General features: G+C 43.7%; 1 protein-coding gene across 1 annotated transcript in view; it reads left to right on the plus strand.

Annotated features, from left to right (window-relative positions):
• LOC138260830 (ranaspumin-like) overlaps positions 1 to 25,656 on the plus strand; it is a 58,359-nt gene that overhangs the window by 14,816 nt on the left and 17,887 nt on the right. Inside the window, exons 4-7 of the mRNA XM_069209255.1 lie at positions 4,749 to 4,808; positions 5,105 to 5,158; positions 6,884 to 6,949; positions 22,643 to 22,693. Of these exons, the coding sequence (XP_069065356.1) occupies positions 4,749 to 4,808; positions 5,105 to 5,158; positions 6,884 to 6,949; positions 22,643 to 22,693 (231 nt within the window). The remainder of the gene's footprint in view (positions 1 to 4,748; positions 4,809 to 5,104; positions 5,159 to 6,883; positions 6,950 to 22,642; positions 22,694 to 25,656) is intronic.

Raw genomic sequence — 25,656 nt, forward strand, 5'->3', positions numbered from 1 at the left:
GATATGTTCTGAAATGTTATCAGTTGTTACCTTATTTAAATGCCCTCTCAAATACCATAGGAACAGGCGGTCTGGTACCACACTCATGGAAGAGTGCAAAAATAGTACTACCAATTTTTATACAAGGATGTTGTAATATACCTGGCAACTAGCAATCAATCAGTTCGTTTGATAATATGCAGTAGATATTCTTCAAGCCTGTTCTCAATAGGCTCATAACCTGGATTATTGAAAACGAGATTTTGAATCCATACTAGGCCAGATTTAGACCAAAGACAAGTATGGTTGAATAGATCTTTTGCTTCATTTTGGACTAAATGAAGGACTGTGGACATTGGCCTGAGCACCTTATATGTTGCTTCTTCGATTTACAGGCAGCTTTTAACATGGTCATGGCCCCAGAGTCAAACTATGGAGGGTACCTGCAGAGACAGAAGTTTCTTCAGACTTGTTGGATTTTGTAAGAAGGATTTACACAGACAATTATGCTCTGGTCCGGCAAAATCAATCAATCAATGAATCAATCATGACATTTGTAAAGCACAGCGATATCACCCCTAAGGGTATTAGGGTGCTGAGGGTGCCATGCCTCTGTCAAAAATCCACGTCTTGAGTCTCCTTTTGAAGTCTGCCAGGGAGGGAGCTTTTCAGAGGAGTGGGAGCAGGCTATTGCAGGACTTGGCTGCTGTGTAGGAGAAGGAGCTGCCTCTGCTGCAGCTGCAATGGATGCAGGGGGTTTGTGAGAGGTTTGGCAAGGTGGAGCTTAGTTGTCTTGCTAGGACGTAGAAGTGGTTGATGTGGGATGAATAGGTTGTGGAGATCTTTGTATGCAAGTGTAAGGATTTTAAATTGGCATCTCTTCTGGATGGGGAGCCAGTGGAGGTTCCTGAGGTGTGGGGTGATGCGTGAGTGCTTGGGGAGGTTGAGGATGAGCCTGCCTGCAGTGCTCCGAAGAGTCTGGAGTTTTAAGCAGCTGGGAGGACACTTGAGTGTAGAGAGCATTGCCATACTTGAGGTGGCTGATGACCAGGGCATGCATGACTGCCTTTTTGGTATATGTAGGGATCCATATGAAGACTCAGCGGATCATATGGAAGATGTAGAAGAAGAAGGAGGCAACTTAGTTTACTTGTCGATTCATGGATAGTTGGCAGTCGAGGATGATGTTGAGGCTTCATGCGGGGTCTGATGAAGATCGCATTGGTTGGAATTCTGCTGCCCGCCAGTTGTGGTCCCATATGGAGGTGTTCTTTACAGAGATCAGGAATTCTGTTTTGTTGGTGTTTAGTTTGAGTGAACTGTTTTTGATCCATGTTCCTACGTTGGTCATGGCATTGCGGAAGTTGGATTTGGCGCTCTGGGGGGTCTTGGATGAGTGAGATTATTGGAGTGTTGTCATAGAAGGAGACTATATTGAATCCTTAGGATCTGACTATGTCTGTGAAGGAGGTCATGTAGTTGTTGAAGAGGGTTGGGCTGAGAGAGGATCCCGGGGTACACCACAGGTGATTTATTTTGGGTGTAGAAGTGAAGGAAAGAAGGTGGATGCTCTGCATGAGGCCTGAGAGAAAAGAGGTGACCCACTTAAGGGAATTCCATTGAATGCCTATGTTGTGGAGTCTGTTGAGGAGAGTGTTGTTGGAGAGTGTATTGAACACTGCAGAGAGGTCAAGAAAGATCAGAGCTTCTGGCTCTCCTTGGTCAAGGAGGGTCCTGATATCGTCTGTGGTGTCAATCAGTGCAATCTTCGTGTTGTGGTTGGCCTTAAATCCTGATTGTGAGGTGTCGAGAAGGTGGATTCATTCGAGGTAGTCGGTCAGCTGTAGGATGATGGCTTTCTCAAGCACATTGGCCGAGAAGTGAAATAGGGAGCTCAGTCTGTAGTTTTTGAGGTTGCTGGGGTCATCAGAGGGTTTCTTTAGGATGGGACTGACTTCTGCATGCTTCCATTCGTCCGGAAAGGTTGACTTGGAGATGGAGGTGTTGAGGATAGGGGTTTGTTCCTTGCTAATAGCAATGGCTCTGAGGTTGAAAATCCATCGTGCTCTTTTTGCTGTCTTGATATGGTGGTGGTAGTTGTTGAGGGTTGCCTTGTAGGTGACTCTGTTGGAGGGGACGTTGGTCACGTGCATTGTTTCTCAAGTTGGTGGAAGTCACATGTGGAGATTTGAAGTGTACCATCTCACTGGCTTGGCTGTATTGTTGGGTTTAGTTGGTTTCATTGGGGCGACTCTGTTGGAACAGTTGGTGGTCCGAGAGGAGAGGTTTTTGACAGCCTAGTTGGGATGGAGGTATTCCATGGGCTTGGGTTTAGTGGTGCCTATGGCCTGTGCCCATCGGCTCTTAGTTACCTTGTCACAGCTTCAGTGGGGGTGCTAAGGTGCTTTGAGGTGGTGTTCTGGGAAATGGAGATGGTGAAGCAGATGATAACGTGGTCGGTCCTGGTGAGTTCAGTCACATGGGTGAAAATGATCTGTTGCTAGAAGTGAAGATGGCATCCAGTGTGTATCCGGCTTTGTGCCTGGGTTTGGTGACCAGTTGGGTGAGGTCGATGTTGCTGAGGTTCTTCATGAGGGAAGTGGAGTTGGTGTCGCTGGGATCGTTAAGCTGAAAATTGAGATCGTCCAATAGGAAGCACTGAAGGGAGTCAATGGTGAGGTAGGCAGTGAGGTTGGCAATGGAGTTGCAGAAAGCTGGGCGTGGTCCTGTCGCCTGTATGCGAGGCTGCCTCACCCCCTGGTGTTAGTATCAGTCTGCAGTTAGATCATTGTCGGTGATGGTGCATTGGATGGTTTCCTTGAAGATGATGGCGATGCTCCTGCCATGTTTGTTGGTGCGATCTCGGTGTACTATGTTATAGCCATCAGGGGTAGCAGTGGCAATGTCTGGGTCTGAGGAGAATGATTGCCATGTTTCAGTGATGAAGGCGATGTTCGGGTCGTTGGTGGTGATGGTGTCCCAAATTTACATGGTGTGTTTACATAAGGAGCAGGCTTTCAGCAGGATGAAGTGGAGTTGTGCTTGGTTGTTTGTAGTCTTCTGTGTAGGTGCAGTGCAGGCGTTAGTGAGTATAGGTGGGTCCGTGTTCCAGAAGAAACAACAAACTGTCCAAAAGGATAGATGTTAGAAGGGCTGATTTTAGCTTTTACCCATATCCTCTTCATTAGTTTACTCTCTGATGATGATTCTTTATTAATATGTAGATCCCAGAAAGGGCTTCAAATTTTGGTACAGAGGTTTGCCACTTTTAGTAGCAATGATGTCTTGCAGATTAACACACCGAAGACTACATTTAATCCCCATAGAAATTTCAGAACTAAAACGAGGCTGAGAGCGATCTTTTTGGAGAAAGTGATGGTGTTCGATTTTGTTGACATCACACTTTCCGAATCTCAAACATGGCCTGCGCAAATTTAGGAAAGCACATTGATACTGAAACATAGAGGATATGCAATAGTCATGTTTGCAAAGCACACAGCAACTTTCACTGTATTTTCGTCTCTCAAGATTATAGAGCAAAGGCAGTTAATTCTGCCATGTATCATTCATATTTATGGTGGCATAGTGCTGCAGAGTCCCTCGGGAAAACCCAAAAATTATTTTGTGAGATACTGGTTGAAACTTCCCCATAACTCCCCGCTAACTCCCCGCTATTGCCATTGTGATTAGACTGGGACTTAAAAACAATAGATAGAGATGCTAAGTTAAGGCACATTTTATATTGGTTTCAAATCTTGTGAGTGAAGAGATAGAACCATATAGGCAGCGGCTGTATGACGTCATTTCAAAACCACAAGAGCTCAAGATACTTTGGCTGATGCACATAAAAATAGTTTAGAAAATCTTGGGTTGAGTGAGTCTTCGACTTCATCTATTACATCCAGAGCCTACAACATTGTGAAAGAGAGGTTCTGGTACTTGGTCTCTGAGAAACAACAGACCTCCCTACCCCTAGGCAGATAGACTAATTGTTTTCTATCTCAGAAATGTGACTATATATTCAAAGCATTTTTGGATTATATAAATTCTTCCTCATCCAGAACTTGGTACATAAAGTTTAGATTTGGCATCCTTCTCATAGTATCCTTTATGTGTATGTTGATGCCCTCTGAATTTCAGTGTACCCTGTGTCTTGTTTTTCACCAATTTCAGAAAACAGAGGGACATGTTTTAAGGTTTTTTTGCATGGACTATACAAGACCAAGATCTAGATGGGTTAAGCCACTTTGCCTGGTGCTGGGATTTAGGAACTACCAAGATGCTATAAGAACATGTATGTGTGATCAAGTCTGTGTGCGGCTTTATTCCATCTCAAATTTTCTACATGCGGCTTGGCAAACAAGAGCCAAAGTATTACAGTTATGATAATAATTAAATATTGAACTCAATGTATAGATACTAAATTGATAATTTTGAAAATGTTTTTTCTCAGCAAATTGAATGTCATTTTATATTGAATGTAAATATGTGATTTTATATGTGTCATGTATGGATCATTCTTTGATGCTTTTCCTGTCACATATGTGTTTTACTACTGATATTATCCATTGAGTGTGCCACTGCTGGAGTCAGGGAATGATGCCCCTCTTGGAGATACTGGAACGCCTCTACCTTTAGGGTAGAGATGCAAGCAGGCAGTCAGTATTGTGGCCCTTTATGAGTAAAATATCCTAACTGCAGCCTTCTCGTCTCACTCAGACATGAACTGTATATGCTATTTGTAACCAGTTTCTGAACATTTCCCCCAGACCAAAGAATGCAGCCTGGAAGAATGGACACAACTTTTAGCTGAAGTCAAAGAAACCATGGTACAGTGTTGCTGAATTAATATTTTATTAACTGCTATATTTTTGGATGTGTTTGAGGGTAATCTTCTACTGCCAATAAAGGAACATAATTTCAGTGTATTGTAATATTGAAATAGTACATCAATGAAAGTTTTACAGTCTTTGATCTTTTAAAATCTACTCAGTAATGACAGCTTTGTATTTATTGTTTTAGTTGTTCACAACATACAGCATATAACATATGCAATTTTCCAATACTGGCTTATTTTCAATGTTTATGGTTATAAGAATATTTTGCATTGTTTTATTATTTCCAGAAAGACACTGGATGTGTGGTTGATCACCTTCTGTTAGGCGGAAATCCAACAGTGGTAAGTTCTTAATTTTTAGCTTGTGCTGTTGTCTGATTCCAGAATTACCGTTCACATCTTATCCCTGATTCAGAGATATGTTCCTAATCCAAATTGTCTGTCTTCAGTAACATCTCCCCTGAGCACCTCAGGACAATACTTAGTGGCTATCTCTGGGGATGTCTCACATCAGTACAGTTCTTGTTGTCTGTCTCTGGTTATGTCTCCCCTGAGAGTCTCAGAACAATACTTAAATGTTTGTCTCTGTGATGTCTCCAACAAGGACCTTAGTTCAAGACTTAGTGGGCATATTTGAAGGGGGGTGGGATACTCTTGAAGATTTTATCATCACTCCAGTGTAGCTCTTTGATAACACTAATGAGGCAGTACCAGCTATGTGCAGATGAAAAGCCTATCTCCCTACCCCAAAAAGTTTAACCCCAAGTTTGGATCAGCTACAACATTACTCTAGTTTCACCTCCGGGCATAACCTGATGTAATGGAGTGGGTATGATATACCAAGCAAAGTAAATGTTTACTCACACATCCTGATGAAAATGGCACAACAATCAAGCACTTTGTGCAAATATTGACCTAATTTTAGATTTTGGTGGTTGGGTTATTCTGTCACAGCGTTGACGGATATCCCTTCAACTGAAATATAAATCCCATTTATGTCCCTGAGTTTTATCTTTTGGTAGATGGGATATCCGTCACCCCTGTGATGGAGTAACCCATCCTATGAAATCTAAACCAGGACCATTGTCTGATTTTTTTCTTTTGAGCCTAGTACTGGGTAAAGTGACTACAAGGAAACTGAACATGTGCTTGATGTTCCTGGAGGTTTTTCACCTGTCTACCAAGATGGTTTCCAGTGAAAATAGCAATGTGTTGATTGTCATTAGACTTTCTTAAATCTTCTGAACACTTTCAAATAGTTCAGCAGGATCAGTATGTCATGTTGTTGTGGTCAGTGCTTAGGATCATTTAGATTTTTAGAGTGGAGGGTCTCTATGAAAGACGCCAGGCTGATACGTCTCCCTGTTTTTCATGTTAGTAAAAGCCAACATTTTGTCCATCATATTTTTTGCCATGGTTATAAGGTGAGCCCTAGCAGTGCTAAATGAAGATAGTTCTCTGCCACAGTTTATAGCTAACTGATCTGTTAAAAAGTTAAACCGCAGAAGTATTTTCCCACTTACACAGTGGTAAATGGGTGTTTGACACTGGAAATTTAAAAGAGTGTTCCGCCTTTCGCTGGAAATGTAGCAGAATGTGCTGATGTAGCTAAGCTAAACAACAAAACATAGCACAGTGGCATAACCCAAATCCAAATTGGCAACACAACTGACACATAAAGGGATCAGAACAATACAACAGTCAAAGGTGAATACAACACAGTAAAACACATCAAAAATACAATGTCATGCTAGAGGAACAAAACACAGCAGCACAAACAACAAAATAACATATCATCATCATTAGAACATGCAGCACAACAGATATGTACAAATATTCTTCTCACACAGTACCAGCAATAGAAATGTGTTTTATAAGACAGGGATAAAAGGTGTTTGCACCAAGAACTTCCAGAAATATTTTCACGGTCATGTAATAGACCAGGCCAGAAATGCTTTGTGATGCATCCCTATGTGTTTCATTTGTGAGTCTAATGCACTTTTAATCTTTTTGGATTTGAGGACAATCCAGGCTCAAATCATTAACAGTTTGTCTGTTTTCTTCTAGGAGAAAATTGCAGCCAAAGTTGGAAAGGCTCTGCAACAACTTCGTGACCCTGTCAGAAATCTTCTGGTAATGCTAATTCAGTTGGGGTGAATTTGTGTTATATGCCTTTTTCAATGTATTGTGTGACACACTCACATAAACACACCATTTCAGGACTCTTTGAAATACAAGGTCCATCTTAAGCAAACAATATACAAACAAAGTTAAAGAGAAGGCAGGCCCGTCCCTGGAAACCCATTGTAAAGGCACAGATTGTTGACTCATAATATAAATATATATAGTATATGTCTAAGGTTTCTCCAGAATGATCACGCATGGGCTGTCTACAGGACCACCTCCCTCATCACTAACCTTTTAACTTCCTAATAAAGATATATCTCCACTAAATACCAGTGCAAACATGCTAGCATTCTTGACTGTACTGTGTAAGCGAAGAAAGGCTCCCTTAAAATACCACGGTGTTCCTTGAAAATGAAACCATAAGGGTTTTGAAGTCTCATTAGAAGTCACTCAAAAATATAATACCATTAACACATGTAAAATGGAAGACATCCATAGCTCCATATTAAGGAATGCTATCAGTTCAAATACATGGCCAGATTTAGAGTTTGGCGGATGAGTACTCTGCCACAAACCTGAGGGATATCCTGTCCACTGTGTTACAATGTCCATAGGATATAATGGAATCGTAATACAGCAGAATCCTTCACGTTTGTTACGGAGTAACCCCATCTGCCAAACTCTATACCCTATGTCCTTGTCCAGACATATGTCCATACAATTGCTCCTCATAGTCTCTCTCAAGATGAAAATTCAACCCCACTGAACTCTCTTTCACTCATCCATCAAGCCAGGTAATAACCCTTATCCTTCAAGTTTTCTTCATTTGGAGTCCTCAGATTTATTGTTTTTGGGTGAAACCTTCTAAAACTGTATTTTTCACACTGATAGATACATGGTGCACATGCATGACTTTGTCTTGAGGCCTTAGTGATATGCTGTGCCTCACAAATCAGCAACAAATTAAAATGGAGTAAGTAAGCCTATGCAATTTTCCCAGAGGTGGCTGATCCTTGCAACTTTGTCCACACAAAAAAAATGGTTACTAATACAGGGTATTCTGAACCCGTTGACATGCTTGATACCATTCATGACCAATAATCAGAACCTATGGTGATCTACATATGGTGACTCTGTATTTAGAGTGGCATAGTGAACAATAATATGGTGAACTGGAATGAGCCCCAACATAATTACCAGTGGCTGAGTTTAAATCAAACATACTACTTCTTATTTTTTCGTTTCTCCAATTTAAATGTCCGACCATTTTCAGTTTTTAAAAAGTGCTCATATTTTCTGCTTGAAATAGGGCTACACAAACTAAAAAGATTTATAAGATGGAATATGACCCACCCTGTGTGTGCGCAGAAATCCTTTCCATTTCTCAGAGTTAGACAATATTAATTTCAGTGTAATTGGAGAAGTAAATGGAGAACCACAAATGGAAGATAAAATGAGGTCTGCCTGAACTGATTTATGTGGAGGTGGCCACCAAGGTGATGTAAGTCTTTGCCAACCTCCCTCAGATTTCACTTTTAAGCTATGGTTGTTGTAAGAAATTGCCTCTTTTGACCTGGCAGACCCCCATTTTATGCGTGGAGAATTATTTGATTTCAAACTGTGAGTGCCCTGGGCACCTGCTAAACAGATTCCCAAGGCCAGATTTTGTTTCCCAACATTGGACTATGCTTGACACTTGAGCCACCTTTGTAAGTCCCTTGTGAATGGTACCCCTAGTACCTAGTACATGGGACCTGAAGAGGGCCCCCCCACAGAGCTGCACCACCAATTGTGCCACTCTGAGAGGCCCCAAACCAGTCTCATACAGACTGCAATTGCAAGTGTATAACAATGTGTAACCAAAGTTGCAGACTTGACGTGGCGCTCACCAAGAGTGCCATGCCCAATAACAATGCTTGCAATATAGGTAACTCACCCCTCTGGCAGGCCTTGCAGCTCTAAAGGCAGGGTGCACTATAAAGCATATGAGGGCATATGTGTGCATGAGCAAATATGTCCCTACTGTGTCTTTGCTAATTCTTAGACATAGTAAGTGTACAGGGAAGCCATAGCAAAAATCATGTGCAGGACACTGGTCATTACAAGTTCCCCAGCTACATGATGGCATCTCTGAACCCTGGGTTTTTTGGTATCAAACAACTCAGAATAATAAACCCACACTGATGTCAGTGTTGGATGTATTATAAAATGTACCCTGAGGGCACCTTAGAGGTGCCTCCTGCAAAACCTAACAGCCCTGGCATGGTTGCTGACTGGCCCTAACTAGTCTGCCACAACCAGACATGATTTCGGACTCCTGGGATGAAAGGTTTTTGCTCTCAGGAACCAGAACACAAAGCCTTTCATGGGAGGAGGTGTTGCACCTCCTCTCCCAAGCAGGCACTCAGGCATTTTGCGGCAGCGGGCAGCTTTAAAGGCGATGCTGCATTTGAAATCTGATATCTGCCTCTGCTGCTAGTAGTAGGTGGCCACCCAATGGTTTTACCCCCACTTTAGCTTGGAAAATCAGCTGGGACCATAGCAAGAATATGAGGAGTAGCCATCCTCAGCCTGCACCACCCCTCAGGTGTGGCAGGTGAGGTGACCACTCCATTTCATTTTCCTCCATTTTGGATATCAGGAAAATATCAAATAAGGGTTAGGGATGTGACCCCCTCTCACAGGAAGTAGTCACTTAGTGGGTGTAGCAACCTTATGGTAGGTGGCCCATTGGCCACTACCAGGTACTCCCCCTAGCACACCCTAAATACATTATTAAGAGTGCATCCTTGGAGCAAGACCTCATATTTGATGGACAGAAAGAAGACCAGTACAATGAGGATCCAACGCACAAGAACTGAAGCCCTGCTGCACAAAAAAAGACACCAAACCCTGCTTGCTGCTCCAAGGACTCGACTATTGCCACTGAGGTTTCGCCTGGAAAGCAGAGGGACTCTACAAAACCCCAGAGCACCTCTAGCCTTCTAAAAATCACCAAGAACCTCGCACTGAGTGAAGGTTTCACTCCATGCACCCAGCAGGCAAGGAAACCACAAATTCCGGTTGAGTGGCCATCTTCTGCCCAATGACTCAGAGCCAGCAGCCAAGCCAAATTCCGTGCAACAGCCCTTGAGGGCAAGATCTGCCATTATGCCAAGTTTGGTGGCACTGTAACTATCCAGGGCTTTGGCATACCACCATCCGTGTTACCAGACCCCCACCATTGAACACCCAGAAGCAAAGTCCCCTCTAAACTCCCAAAAGCCCAGACGCAAGCACCAGTTGAGGAACTTCAGGACACCCAAGAACCAACCCCAAAGTGTCCCTGCTGACCTGCAGTCCACCCTCCAAGTGACCTACTCCTGACTCCAAGGACTCCAAGATTCACGACTCATTGCTGACCTATCTGCGCTGCATCTGTCTTCCCTGGCCTTTGCATCAACAAACCAGCTGTGCTGTAGGGGTCCTTAACCCCTTGTGATCTCCAGCCTCCAAGGGGACCCACTAGACTTATCTTTAAGTCCATCTTTGCAGTGGCTGCCATCTCCTTTGGGCGCCATCTCTAAGACCATTAGCCAGCTGCTGCTTCTGTTTGAAACGGGAACTGCCGGATGTTCTCTGGCTGGCCCTTTGGACACTTTGATGACCTCGACCTAAAACTAGAAGGTGATTTTTGTGAGAGCATTGCCTGATTTTCTATGCATTTTTAAAGTTGTTCCCATTGATTCCTATTGAGCTTAATTGAGCACAGAAATGCAACATTTTCTAAACTTTGAAAAATCATAACTAAAAAAGTACTTACCTTATATTGGTGTCCTTGGTCTTGAAATATTTTTAAAAACCTATATCATTTTTTAAAATTGGCCTCAAGTTATTCTTCCGAGTATGATACTGTACAACAAATGCTTAGCACATCTCCTGGATTATCCTAACTGCTCACCCATTCTACAACAAAAACAGAGCATTAGGTGGTCTGCTTTTTTGTCTCTGGATGCCAAAGTGGGGTTGCAAGGACTCTCTGCACATGTCACATCTTTTTAGTATGCTATATAGAGAGCCGGCCTCCTACAATTGTGATGTACTAGATGCCTTGATAAAGCAATGCATCTGAAGCCTGAGCAAGAACCTCTTGGAAGTTCTTGACAAGTTTTGACCAACCTGAATTGATACTATAAGGAAGTTTGAGTCCACAACTTCTCTTGGACCTTTGGTTGATGGAACAGCCTGAATAGGTGTGTGGAGTCCACAATAATGGCCACCTCAGTAGAGGTGGGACAATATGGCATGCTACACCTGGAGACTTAGAGTGGCGGGTAGGAGACTATAAAGGCTGAAGTGACTACTTTATACTTGCCGCATTAGTACAATGCTAGCAATGACTCCTGTCTTGTCCCAACATTTCTATTGTCTTTCTTATGCTCCTGCAACCTAACGGAAGAGTAAGCGCATGCCTTCCAAATGTGTCTTAATTGTTCTCTCCACTATATTTTATCTTTTCACATTATGGCTTCTTATACATAGCTCTGGTGTGTTGCCGGACCACAGTTTAGTTATATGAGTGCACTTTTATGATTCTGAAGGGGAGAAACTGGGAGGCAAAGTCATTGCTAACAGACAGGCTAGCAGCGAGGTTGATGTGTTTGCATAGGTTATAAGTATTGCAATTTCATGGTATTCATGTTTTCCAGTCCTTTATAGATGGTCCCACCCACTGACACGGGCAATACATTTCCACAGTGATACACACCACCCACTCTAGTTACCAGCATCAGCATGCAAAGAGCTGTTCCATGGTTCTATGAAGGTGTAGATGGACCCATGGCAGCACAAATTGCTGGAACAGCCCTTGTATTGAACTTCAGCAGCGATGGTTCTACTGACAAGCTTGTGCCTCATCTTTTAAGGCCTGGCATTAGCCAAAACCTTTCAAGTTTATCAAATTTATGTGCATATATAATGTAGCTTTTGTACAAAGTTGGAGTATAAATTGATGAGGGTGACTACCCACCTCAAACAAAAATTCACAATCCTTGCCAGGATGACCTGCTGGAGTCACTACATAAACCTAAGCCTAGCCCGGTGGGAACATTGTAATATGACCGGGGGGAGGTAGCCTGTATGATGGCTGCCTCCTCCCCACAGCTTTGGCGGTCGGAGCTGTAATGAGGCCCTTAGTCTCTCAAATGTAAGTCAGAAATCTTTAGTGGGGCAAGACAGCAGGATATGGACAAAAGGGGCTCCACAATGTCAGATTGCTGTTGGACGAGGTCCCAGTGAAGTGTTGACTTTTGGCTGGAAAGTTCTGAGCAGTTGTTCAGACTTAGTTTCTTTTCTTTGGACTTGGATTCCTCCAGCAGGGTAAGGCTGTAGGCTGTTGCCGAAGAGGGCCCCGCAAGGCCAGATACATTCCAATCGAGGTCCTGCTGAATCAGATTAGAGGTCAGCTTTATAACCCTAAAAGACCACATATTTGTCCTGGGTACACAAGACAGCATGTCCAGCCCTTCATTGCCCTTCTCAGGTAACAGACAGCAGGTTTAGACCCTTTCTGATATTTCCACAGGTATAGTAGTGCCTGGCAACATCTTCGTCCAGCAGTGCCTGGCAACAGTCTGTTGGTAGGGTGATTCCTGGCCCCGCCCCTAATGAATAGGGCAAACGTTCACATTGGTAAGCAACATTTCCTGTCTGCCCTCCTGCAGACAATCCCACAGTGCCCCTCTCTGCATAAATCCAAGATGGTGAAACCCTTCTCCCCTTGTGCAGAGCCTGTGTGCCCACCACATTGGTGAACAAAACCTCCTCTGTTAGCACTCTAAACCAGTTCTGAGGACAGCTCCCCTCCCCACACCCAAGGCCTTTGCCTCTGCTCTGAGGACAGTTTCCCCACATCATCAAAAGGGTATTCAACTGCTAGGTGACAGACGGAGCTCATGCAGACTTACTCCCAGAGATATTAGGCAGGGTAAAATGTAACTTTCTAAAAGTACCTTTACCTTAATAATTAATCAAAAACAATTTTACCATTAAATTGCATTTTTCATAACTATTAAAATGAGTCCTTGAATTAGATTTCTGGCTGCTTCCTAACTGAAAGCATCATTTTTAAATGTAATGTAATAAGGTTAACCACTGTTTTCCTTTGGAGTAGTCAGCCTTGCCACAGTGAAAATAGCTTTTGGGACCTTTTTATCCTTGTTTAATATTTAACTTTTACATGTAATACTTTTAATACCACAACATCTGCCTTATAAGGCTTACTAAAGGGGACATGTAAGTATTTAAAAGGAAGGTTTTGACCTGACAAACATGGTTATGTTGACAGGTCAAATTTGCAGTTTTAAAACTCTTATTTGTACTATCACTGTAGTAGATGGCACAATAGTTACAGTAGCCCAGTAGTGACATTTAACTTACAAGATATTGGTACACTTTGTACCAAATACTACAGTCTTACGGGTAAGTTAAATGTGCCAATTACGAGCATACCAATTTAATCATGTTGAATGAGGGAGCACAGGCACTAAACCACTCATTTACACGGGGTAAAGTGCACAGAGTTCTACAGCCAGAAAACACAGATAAGGCAAAAATCTGGGAAAACATGATGCAAAAGATGGTCATATAGGAGGTTTCAGTAATCTCTCATCATCTGTTCATTTTTCACATTTTTAGGGTTCCCACCAGAAGGTCAGCCAACTATAGCCATTGATTTGCCTCTCTGTGAGTGACAACATTCCAATCTTGCACAATGTGCACACACCCAAAAAGTAGTCCACTTCTACAGTATTACAAAACCATTCCTGAACATTAGCAACACCAAACATTTGGCATGTAGCACCAGACCTGCTGACTTTACCAATGCTTGCTCATTTTGTAAATTGGATGGAAGCAATGAAGCCTGTACCAGGCAACATAGAGATCCAGGGTCACCAGGTCAGTCAAAGGAAGTAGACAAAAAAAACAACCATGATCATAACTAAACAAAATGACCCAAAAACATTTTCCCTTACCTGATGTTTGACTAATGAATATTCTTAAACTGGCTTCTTTGACTTTCACAGACTTTTACCTTGTTCACTTTGTCTTGGTCATTAGTATCTCCTGAAGCCAGTATAGTTTTTTTGTTTACCTCTGTCCGTCTAAAAACATTGCTATTTTGAGTGTATGCTCTGTCTTTTTGAGCTGGCCTTATGACCCCTTGTAGGAAAGTACCATCTTGCCTGGCATGTTACCCCCATATTTCACTGTATATATGTGGTTTTAGTTGTATGTGTCACTGGGACCCTGCCAGCCAGGGCCCCAGTGCTCATAAGTGTGCCCTGTAGGTGTTCCCTGTGTGATGACTAACTGTCTCACTGAGGCTCTGCTAACCAGAACCTCAGTGGGTATGCTCTCTCTTTGCTTTCCAAATTGTCACTAACAGGCTAGTGACCAATTTCACCAATTCACATTGGCATAATGGAACACCCTTATAATTCCCTAGTATATGGTACTGAGATACCCAGGGTATTGGGGTTCCAGGAGATCCCTATGGGCTGCAGCATTTCTTTTACCACCCATAGGAAGCTCTGACAATTCTTACACAGGCCTGCCATTGCAGCCTGAGTGAAATAACGTCCACGTTATTTCACAGCCATTTACCACTGCACTTAAGTAACTTATAAGTCACTTATATGTCTAACCTTTACCTGGTAAAGGTTGGGTGCTAAGTTACTTAGTGTGTGGGCATCCTGGCACTAGCCAAGGTGCCCCCACATCGTTCAGGGCAAATTCCCCGAACTTTGTGAGTGCGGGGACACCATTACACGCGTGCACTATACATAGGTCACTACCTATGTATAGCGTCACAATGGTAACTCCGAACATGGCCATGTAACATGTCTAAGATCATGGAATTTTCACCCCAATGCCATTCTGCTAGATGATCAGCTAGAGACATTAGCTTGGGCAGAAGTGGAGTTGGAGGCTCATGCAGCAATGCTGGGCATTCCTGGGCATATTTTTGCTTTGACAAGGGCTCAGGCCAAAAAGCAAAAAGGACAGGGTGACTTGGATCCTGGAACAATGGACCAAGTGCTCCCTAAAGCTAGGGTTAGAAAAGGTAAATCCCTACCTACTATCCCTCCCTCTACAGTGGATTCAACTTCCGAGGAAGAAGAATTTCCACCCTGTGCAGAACCTTCACCAGAGGAGCTGGAAGCAGACACTGCTGAGCTTTTGGGTGGAGGGGGGCCTGCCAGGTAGGAGCTGAGTGTGGCACAGCAGACCTGTCCCACGCTAGAGGGTCTAAGACAGCAAGCTGTCAAACAGCAAAATGGGGATGTCAGTGACTCTCACAGAGTTTACTGGGAGGACAACCTCTTGTATACAGAGGCAAGGGACCCAAAACCTGGAGCTGCCAGGAGATTGGTTATTCCCCTGCAATACAGAGAGTTCCTCCTAACTCTAGCCCACGACATTCCCTTGGCTGGACATTTAGGGCAGATGAAAACATGGGACAGGCTTGTTCCCTTGTTTCATTGGCCTAGAATGTCAGAGGACACAAAGGAATTTTGTAAGTCATGTGTCACCTGTCAAGCCAGTGGCAAAACAGGTGGCACCACAAAGGCACCCCTTATTCCACTGCCTGTGGCTGGGGTTCCCTTTGAAAGGGTAGGGGTTGACATAGTTGGCCCCCTTGACCCTCCTACTGCTTCAGGAAATAGGTTTATTTTGGTGGTAGTGGACCATGCCACCAGATATCCTGAAGCAATTCCTCTAAGGACCACTACAGCTCCTGCAGTGGCAAAGGCCCTCCTGGGAATCTTTTCCAGGGTGGGATTCCCAAAAGAGGTGGTATCAGACAGCGGTAGCAACTTCATGTCTGCTTACTTAAAGGCCATGTGGAAGGAATGTGGTGTAACATACAAATTCACCACACCCTATCATCCACAAACAAATGGACTGGTTGAGAGATTTAACAAAACTCTCAAAGGAATGATAATGGGACTCCCTGAAAAACTCCGGAGGAGATGGGATGTCCTGTTACCTTGCCTCCTTTTTGTTTACTGGGAGGTACCCCAGAAAGGAGTGGACTTCAGCCCCTTTGACCTCCTATTTGGGCACCCTGTAAGAGGTCCTCTAACACTTGTAAAGGAGGGTTGGGAACAACCTTTAGAAGCTCCTTAGCAAGACATAGTGAACCATGTACTTGGCCTAAGATACAGAATGGCTGAGTATATGAAAAAGGCCAGCAAAAACCTTCAGGCCAGCCAAGAGCTCCAAAAGCAATGGCATGACCAGAAGGCTGTTCTGATTCAGAACCAACAAGGACAGAAGGTGTGGGTCTTGGAGCCTGTGGCCCCGAGAGCACTCCAAGACAAATGGAGTGGTCCCCACATTATTGTTGAGAAAAAGGGAGAAGTCACCTACTTGGTTGACTTGGGCACTGCCAGGAGTCCCCTTAGGGTGCACCATGTCAATCGCCTAAAGCCCTACTATGACAGGGCTGATCTCACCCTGCTCATGGCAACAGATGAAGGACAGGAAGAAGAGAGTGACCCTCTCCCTGATCTCTTCACTTCCACAGAACAAGATGCTCTAGTGGAAGGTGTAGTTCTGGCAGATTGTCTTACTGCTTAGCAGAAAGACCACTGCATAAATCTCCTGGGTCAGTTTTCTGAACTCTTTTCTACTGTGCAAGGCACCACTTCTTGGTGTGAGCACACTATAGCTACTGGAGACAGCATACCTGCCAAAAGTAAGATCTATAAGCAGCCTGACCATGTCAGAGACTGCATAAAACAAGAAGTTCAGAAAATGCTTGAACTGGGAGTGGTTGAGCACTCTGAAAGTCCATGGGCCTCTCCTGTGGTACTTGTACCAAAGCCTAATTCCAAAGATGGGAAAAGGGAAATGAGATTTTGTGTAGACTACAGAGGTCTCAACCAGGTAACTAAAACTGATGCTCACCCTATACCCAGGGCAGATGAGCTAATAGACACACTGGCATCTGCCAACTATCTAAGCACCTTTGATTTGACTGCAGGGTATTGGCAGATCAAGTTATCAGAGGATGCTAAAGCAAAAACTGCATTTTCCACCATTGGAGGGCACTACCAATTCACAGTAATGCCCTTTGGTTTGAAAAATGCACCTGCCACTTTTCAGAGGTTGGTGAATACAGTCCTGCAAGGGTTGGAGGCTTTTAGTGCAGCATAACTAGATGATATAGCTGTCTTTAGCTCCACCTGGGATGATCACCTGGTCCACCTGTGGAAAGTTTTGGAGGCCCTGCAAAAGGCAGGCCTCAATATCAAGGCTTCAAAGTGCCAGATAGGGCAGGGGAAGGTGGTTTATCTGGGACACCTTGTAGGTGGAGAACAGATTGCACCACTTCAGGGGAAAATCCAAACTATCATAGATTGGGTTCCCCCTACAGCTCAGACCCAGGTGAGAGCCTTCTTAGGCCTCACTGGGTATTACAGGAGGTTCATAAAGAACTATGGCTCCATAGCAGCCCCTCTTAATGACCTCACTTTAAAGAAAATGCCTAAAAAGGTATTGTGGACAGCTAGCTGAAACAGGCCATGTGCTCTGCACCTGTCCTAAAAAGCCCCTGTTACTCCAAAAAATTAACTGTCCAAACTGATGCATCTGAATTAGGGGAAGAGACAGTCTTATCACAACTTAATTCTGAGGGCCAGGATCAACCTGTTGCTTTTATCAGCAGGAGGTTGACCCCTATAGAAAAGCGGTGGTCTGCCATAGAGAGGGATGCCTTTGCTGTGGTCTGGGCACTGAAGACGTTGAGGCCATACCTGTTTGGCACTCACTTCATTGTTCAGTCAGACCACAAACCTCTACTTTGGCTAAAACAAATGAAAGGTGAAAACCCTAAATTGTTGAGGTGGTCCATATCTCTACAGGGAATGGACTATACAGTGGAACATAGACCTGGGAGTACCCACTCCAATGCAGATGGACTCTCCAGATATTTCCACTTAGACAATCATCAGGTCATAGCTAGTCTTATTGTCCTTCGTTTGGGGGGGGGGGTTGTGTAGGAAAGTACCATCTTGCCTGGCATGTTACCTCCATATTTCACTGTATATATGTTGTTTTAGTTGTATGTGTCACTGGGACCCTGCCAGCCAGGGCCCCAGTGCTCATAAGTGTGCCCTGTATGTGTTCCCTGTGCGATGACTAACTGTCTCACTGAGGCTCTGTTAACCAGAACCTCAGTGGTTATGCTCTCTCTTTGCTTTCCAAATTGTCACTAACAGGCTAGTGACCAATTTCACCAATTCACATTGGCATACTGGAACACCCTTATAATTCCCTAGTATATGGTACTGAGGTACCCAGGGTATTGGGGTTCCAGGAGATCCCTATGGGCTGCAGCATTTCTTTTTCCACCCATAGGGAGTTCTGACAATTCTTACACAGGCCTGCCATTGCAGCCTGAGTGGAATAACGTCCACGTAATTTCACAGCCATTTGCCACTGCACTTAAGTAACTTATAAGTCACCTATATGTCTAACCTTTGCCTGGTAAAGGTTGGGTGCTAAGTTACTTAGTATGTGGGCACCCTGGCACTAGCCAAGGTGCCCCCACATCGTTCAGGGCAAATTCACCGGACTTTGTGAGTGCGGGGACACCATTACACGCATGCACTATACATAGGTCACTACCTATGTATAGCGTCACAATGGTAACTCCGAACATGGCCATGTAACATGTCTAAGATCATGGAATTGTCACCCCAATGCCATTCGGGCATTGGGAAGACAATTCCATGATCCCCCAAGTCTCTAGCACAGATCCAGGTACTGCCAAACTGCCTTTCCCGGGGTTTCACTGCAGCTGCTGCTGCTGCCAACCCCTCAGACAGGTTTCCGCCCTCCTGGGGTCCAGCCAGGCTTGGCCCAGGAAGGCAGAACAAAAGACTTCCTCAGAGAGAGGGTGTTACACCCTCTCCCTTTGGAAAAAGGGATCAGGGCTGGGGAGGAGTAGCCTCCCCCAGCCTCTAGAAATGCTTTGATAGGCACAGATGGTGCCCATCTCTGCATAAGCCAGTCTACACCGGTACAGGGATCCCCCAGCCCTGCTCTGGCGCGAAACTGGACAAAGGAAAGGGGAGTGACCACTCCCCTGACCTGCACCGCCCCTTGGAGGTGCCCAGAGCTCCTCCAGTGTGCTCCAGACCTCTGCCATCTTGGAAACAGAGGTGCTGCTGGCACACTGGACTGCTCTGAGTGGCCAGTGCCAGCAGGTGACGTCAGAGGCTCCTTCTGATAGGCTCTTACCTGTGTTGCTAGCCGATCCTCCTTCCTAGGTAGCCAAACCTCCTTTTCTGGCTAGTTAGGGTCTCTGCTTTGGGGAATTCTTTAGATAACGAATGCAAGAGCTCATCAGAGTTCCTCTGCATCTCTCTCTTCACCTTCTGCCAAGGAATCGACCGCTGACTGCTCTGGACGCCTGCAAAACTGCAACAAAGTAGCAAAGACGACTACTGCAACCTTGTATCGCTGATCCGGCCACCTTCTCAACTGTTTTCCTGGTGGTGCATGCTGTGGGGGTAGTCTGCCTCCTCTCTGCACTAGAAGCTCCGAAGAAATCTTCCCCCTGCAACCGCAGGCACCAAAAGACTGCATCACCGGTCCCCTGGGTCCCCTCTCAGCATGACGAGCGTGGTCCCTGGAACTCAGCAACTCTGTCCAAGTGACTCCCACAGTCCAGTGACTCTTCAGTCCAAGTTTGGTGGAGGTAAGTCCTTGCCTCCCCATGCTAGACTGCATTGCTGGGTACAGCGTGATTTGCAGCTGCTCCGGCTCCTGTGTACTCTTCCAGGATTTCCTTTGTGCACAGCCATGCCTGGGTCCCCGACACTCAAACTGCAGTGCACGACCTCCTGAGTTGTCCTCAGGCGTCATGGGATCTTCTTTTGTGATTTCGGGTGAGCTCCGGTTCACTCCTCTCCGTAGTGCCTGTTCCGGCACTTCTGCAGGTGCTGCCTGCTTCTGAGAGGGCTCCTTGTCTTGCTGGGCACCCCCTCTGTCTCCTCACACAATTGGCGACATCCTGGTCCCTCCTTGGCCACAGCAGCACCCAAAAACCCTAATCGCGACCCTTGCAGCTAGCAAGGCTTGTTTGCGGTGTTTCTGCATGGGAACACCTCTGCAAGCTTCTTCACGATATGGGACATCAATCCTCCAAAGGGGAAGTTCCTAGTCCTCTTTGTTCTTGCAGAAACCACAGCTTCTACCATCCGGTGGCAGCTTCTTTGCAACCTCAGCTGGCATTTCCTGGGCATCTGCCCACTCCCGACTTGATCGTGACTCTTGGACTTGGTCCCCTTGTTCCACAGGTACTCTCGTCTGGAAATCCATCCTTGTTGCATTGCTGGTGTTGGTCTTCCTTGCAGAATTCCCCTATCACGACTTCTATGCTCTCTGGGGAACTTAGGTGCACTTTACACCTACTTTTCAGGGTTTTGGGGTGGGCTATTTTTCTAACCCTCACTGTTTTCTTACAGTCCCAGCGACCCTCTACAAGCTCACATAGGTTTGGGGTCCATTTGTGGTTCGCATTCCACTTCTAGAGTATATGGTTTGTGTTGCCCCTAAAGCTATGTGCTCTCATTGCAATCTATTGTGACTGTACATTGCTTGCATTGCTTTCTATTGCTATTACTGCATATTTTTGGCATTGTGTACATATATCTTGTGTATATTTGCTATCCTCATACTGAGGGTACTCACTGAGATACTTTTGGCATATTGTCATAAAAATAAAGTACCTTTATTTTTAGTATATCTGTGTATTGTGTTTTCTTATGATATTGTGCTTATGACACCAGTGGTATAGTGGGAGCTTTGCATGTCTCCTAGTTCAGCCTAAGCTGCTCTGCTAAGCCACCCTTTTCTATCAGCCAAAGCTGCTAGACACCTCTTCTACACTAATAAGGGATACCTGGACCTGGTGCAGAGTGTAAGTACCCCTTGGTACTCACTGCAAACCAGGCCAGCCTCTTACACCCCTCCTCCCCACTAGCTCTGATTCAGTATATAAAGTTATGTAGGATTCTTAATGTGTTCCAACTTGAGATTTGGGATATTTCCCATTACTCACATTGAATATTTCACAAACTAGACTATTTTCAGGCTAAACCAGTTCTACCACTCAAACACGCTGCTATGGAACTATGGAAAACTCCCAACTACTGATGAAACTTTGAATTGTATGCTGCCCAGTGCATTTTTTGGGCACCACATTTTCTACTCTTGTCCTTCTGTCTCCCTTCTACCTCCACCTGCATAGATCATGTGGCATATAGAGCGGTATCCTGTCTATGCCAGCAGTGGCACGTCATGTTTACAGCTCTGCAATTTATAGCTCATATGTTTTTTTTGCGTTCGACCGTCTGATATTTGATATTGCTTCCATCTTAATATCATCTTGCCATTTTCTAATAGTTCAAACTTAAACTGCTTTGGAATACTGACAAAAAGCAAGATGCATTATTTTGAAATAATTTCTTGAGAACTTTGAATTAAATGAAAGGTTTTCCAATTTTTTGTTAAAAATCATTTCTCCCATTTACAAAATGAAACATTATATGATCATTTTTTATTAAAAAAATTAATTCCAGGTGAGAACTTAAAGACTGCAACCCCGTAGAAAACAGGGTACTCTTTGAAGGGATGGCCTCTAAGACTGTGCTGTATACTTACTGCACATTCAGAAATAATTGACCTGACAATCTCTACCCCCCCAGGTTCAAGATGGGGGCTGAACTGGGACCGATGAAAGACAAAGACCGGGAAGCAGTCCTAATGCGTCATCAGGAAGTGATAATAGAAAATATCGTGAGACTTAGGCTACTGAGGTTCTGCACAGAGTCTATTATCACAAACACTGGTTGTGTAAGATGGGGAGGGCACAGGCTCCAAATTATTTATAATGTAAGAATGGAAGGGGTAATTTTATCTTACCGTTGGGGAATGCTGCCGTAATAAATCATACTGGAAGACATTAACCTCAATGTTGACCTGCGTTGTGGGGATACAGGTCCCTCACACCTCCCACTTCCTTATATTATGTATACCCAATGCTGTGGACCTACCCAGGATACAGCATCTTTTCAGCACACTAGGTTTTTGCCCTGGCAAAATGAGACATAGCCAGAAGATGGGGTAGGACATCTCTTTCACTGACTTAGTGAGCAATGGGCATGAGACAATATACAACACACTATATAGAGATGGAGACAGCAGTCTATAGTGCATCAAGCTTCCAGAATAAAACGGTGTGGGGACCCTGGAGAGCTATTTTTATCTAGACTAGTATTCCAAAACATATCGAAATACCCTGATGGGGAGCGATATCCCCCTATGGGAGGAAGACCCCTCGGTGCCTCTCGGACAATGACTTGAAGATTGCTGTGGATGGAGCAGGAGAGGAGGGCCTGTCGTCGGCTAGACCATATCCTTTTGTCACTGTCTATTGAGGCTATATATTACTTCAAAGCAGGATTGCTTCTGTACTTTTATCCAATGTGTGATGATTGTACAAGTCATGGTGTTTAAGTTTTTACTGTTGTAACAAGGCAAAAACCAAATAAAACAGATTAAAACAATAAATGGTTGGAAAGCAATGCATTTTGGCATTCTGTCAAAAACACATCTCACTGTGATTGCCTTTCTACTTTTCAGAAAAACCTTAAAATTGAGGAACCAGTTTTTGATCTGCTGTGTGAACTACTGGTAAGTCGCTCCTCTTTTGGTTTATCTGATGGTTTCCTAAAAGGAAAGAACATTGGCCTGTCACTTACTTTATATCAGATACCTAGGATGTCTGTTTCATCAGCGATAAGGGTTCTGAACTCCTCTGGCCTATTTATTGTAGTCCTTCTGGTTCAAAACGTTCTGCAGCAGCTAAAGTTTGTGTTTCTGTGCTGGGAAGCCACCTTAAAATAAATTACAGTTAAACCACTCACCTACTTGTCTGGCTTTGTATTACAAGTGAATGATGGAATGTCCTCTGACACACACTAAAGACAGTAGTACTTAACTATGATTGTACTTTAGTAAATAATGCATTATCTTATGATAGCACCAAGTCTCATTGCACTCAGCACGGAAGAAAAACCAAGGGCTAGTAAGGCATGCCCTTCATCACAAGGAGCTCTATCCGAAGTCAAAACAGAGTAATTCCACTATATGTGTTATGTATTATATGAACAACAGTAAATTTCGGCCGCCACAGGACTAATCACACTATATCATGTGAAGAAGGCTTACATCTTCTAGCCAATAAAGAAGGCATGTGTTAAGGTCTAGGCGAGAGATCTGATGCATCAGACAATTAATTGTCTTCATGATAAATGATTATTTTGTTGTCAAGCTACGGATACGTTATCAAAAGGAGGTTTCTTGGAGTCATGACTGCAGAAATATTGGGTGAATATTTGTGCCCATGTTCCAAGACAATGAACAGCTCACTAGTTCTGATCTTCTTGTAGACAATGACCCTTATTGACAAAACATCCAACTTGGAAGCTGTAGCCATCATGTTGTCTTTTTGATCTATGACCTGGGATAATTTGTTGTATTGTATGCATTCCTCTCCTTTAGAACATTTTCTGCAACACATTTTCTCCCATCATTAATCACCCTTGCATGCTTTAGACATGTGGAGGTCTTTGCTGGATTTTGGACACATAGTGGAATATAGTTTTTTTTGAGTGGGCATTCTGTACCTACAATACAGCATACATCATTTTAGTTGGCAATTACATTATTAATCAACATTTTATGGCAAGACCCAGAAGCTAACATTATGCAAGTTTAATGCTTTTCTAATAAACAACTTGCTACAGTCACAACTGGTTTTAAGTAAAATGTCCTAAAAGTCACATAATTTGACCAATTAACACCATGCAGAATATCTTGCAATGAAACTCCCATCATGAAAGCCATAGAAACAGCCTCTTCTCTCACTGAGTGTGCATCAAACACACTAATGGCCACGACTTGCTCTACTCATTATCTGTTTCACCGATTTTGCAAGCATTGGAGAAGAAACTGCTTTAAGTAACTCATACACTCCATGCGGTCTCATCTGCACCCTTCTCTTTCATACTTCTTTACACACTTAATCACATATAAAGTCTCTTCGTCTTCAAAAAAAGGATGTGATATTGAATATTAATTTATTTTTATTCTTTTAGTTAGATAGTAACACATACCCTCCGGTGAATAAATTCTACTTGTTATATCAAGCACTTTCACATCAGTAAGCCTTTTAAATGAAACCAAGCACAACAAAATTGTCAATTACGTGGATACATCTTTTAGGGGCAACAACTCATTTGACTCACAACCAATCAGAAATTCAAAAATTTTAGACACATCTCATACTGAGTTATACTGATAAACTGGAGGCTTTGCTAGTCTTATACTTCTCATCAACTTACGTACTACTATATCTTGTCCTACAGAAGATCCATTAACCAACTGATGCCCTGCAGCAATTGATGATCTAAACACATTCACTGTTCTATGAGACAAGCCATCCTCAAGCTTCTCAGCCAAACAGTTTAGCACCTCCACTGAAGACACTTAATTGGGATCACAGTCTCTCTCCATGCTCCAGCAAACCTATTTTGGTATTCCAATCTATATATCATTCTTGTACCAGGAGCCCATGATTCCTTAGTAAGTGATGAAACCTGGTCTGAAAGACATGGCACCACCCATACTCTCCGGAAATTCTCCATGACATTAACCTCAACTGATGTGAGATTACCAGCTCACAAAACCCTCCTGCAGGACCCTTTAGGAGGGCTGGAAAGCACAGTAACATATTTAGAACATCCACTGACACCTCCAGCAGAATAGGGTACCATACCTGAGCTCTCCAGAGTGGAGTTATGTAAGCAATATTCTTCTAGTAGAAAAGAAAGGCAAAGCATGATACCAGTTATAAATCTGAGATATCTGAATGATTGGGTAGAGTACCATCATTTCAAGATGGAAGGGATGCATATGCTGAGAGATGTTTTACAGACAGGAGATTGGCTGACTCGTCTGGGTCTGAAGGATGCTTATCTGACAGTCCCAATTTGGAACCACATAAAAAATGACTACCGTTCAAGTGGAATGGAAAGATTTGAAAGTTTGTCAATCTTCCTTTTGGGCTATCTTCTACTCCATGGTCTTTTACAAAGGTGCTTTGCTCCCTGGTGACGTACTTAAGAGAATGAAGTGTGCATCTGCTGATTTATTTGGACAACATTTTAATAATGGATCAGGACAGGTTAAACGTGGAAGTCAAGTGAGGATGGCTGTGCAGTTGTTGGAGGATCTAGGTTTGCAGTGAACAAACAGAAGGCATGTCTGACCATGAACCAGGAATCACTGTTTTTATGATTTTTGGTGGGTACAGTCGAGGGTCAGTTGAATCTACCCAAGGAAAAATTAAAAAAAATAAGAAAAGAGATTCCAAAAGTGTTCAGTTTGGATATGATTTCATGAGAAATGTTAGTGAGAATGGTAGGTCGGTTGTCTTCCATGATTCAAGCTATTTTTCCTGGACCATATCTGTAGAGGCATCCTCTATCCCTGGAGAACTCAACTTTGGGTGTTTCTCCATGGATTGCAGTGGGCCGTATTGAGGTATGTTAGATCGTCAGCTATATTAGTGGGTGCACAAAGAGACCCTGTAT

Source organism: Pleurodeles waltl, chromosome 10 (genome assembly GCF_031143425.1).
Source record: "Pleurodeles waltl isolate 20211129_DDA chromosome 10, aPleWal1.hap1.20221129, whole genome shotgun sequence".
NCBI classification, from domain to species: domain Eukaryota; kingdom Metazoa; phylum Chordata; class Amphibia; order Caudata; family Salamandridae; genus Pleurodeles; species Pleurodeles waltl.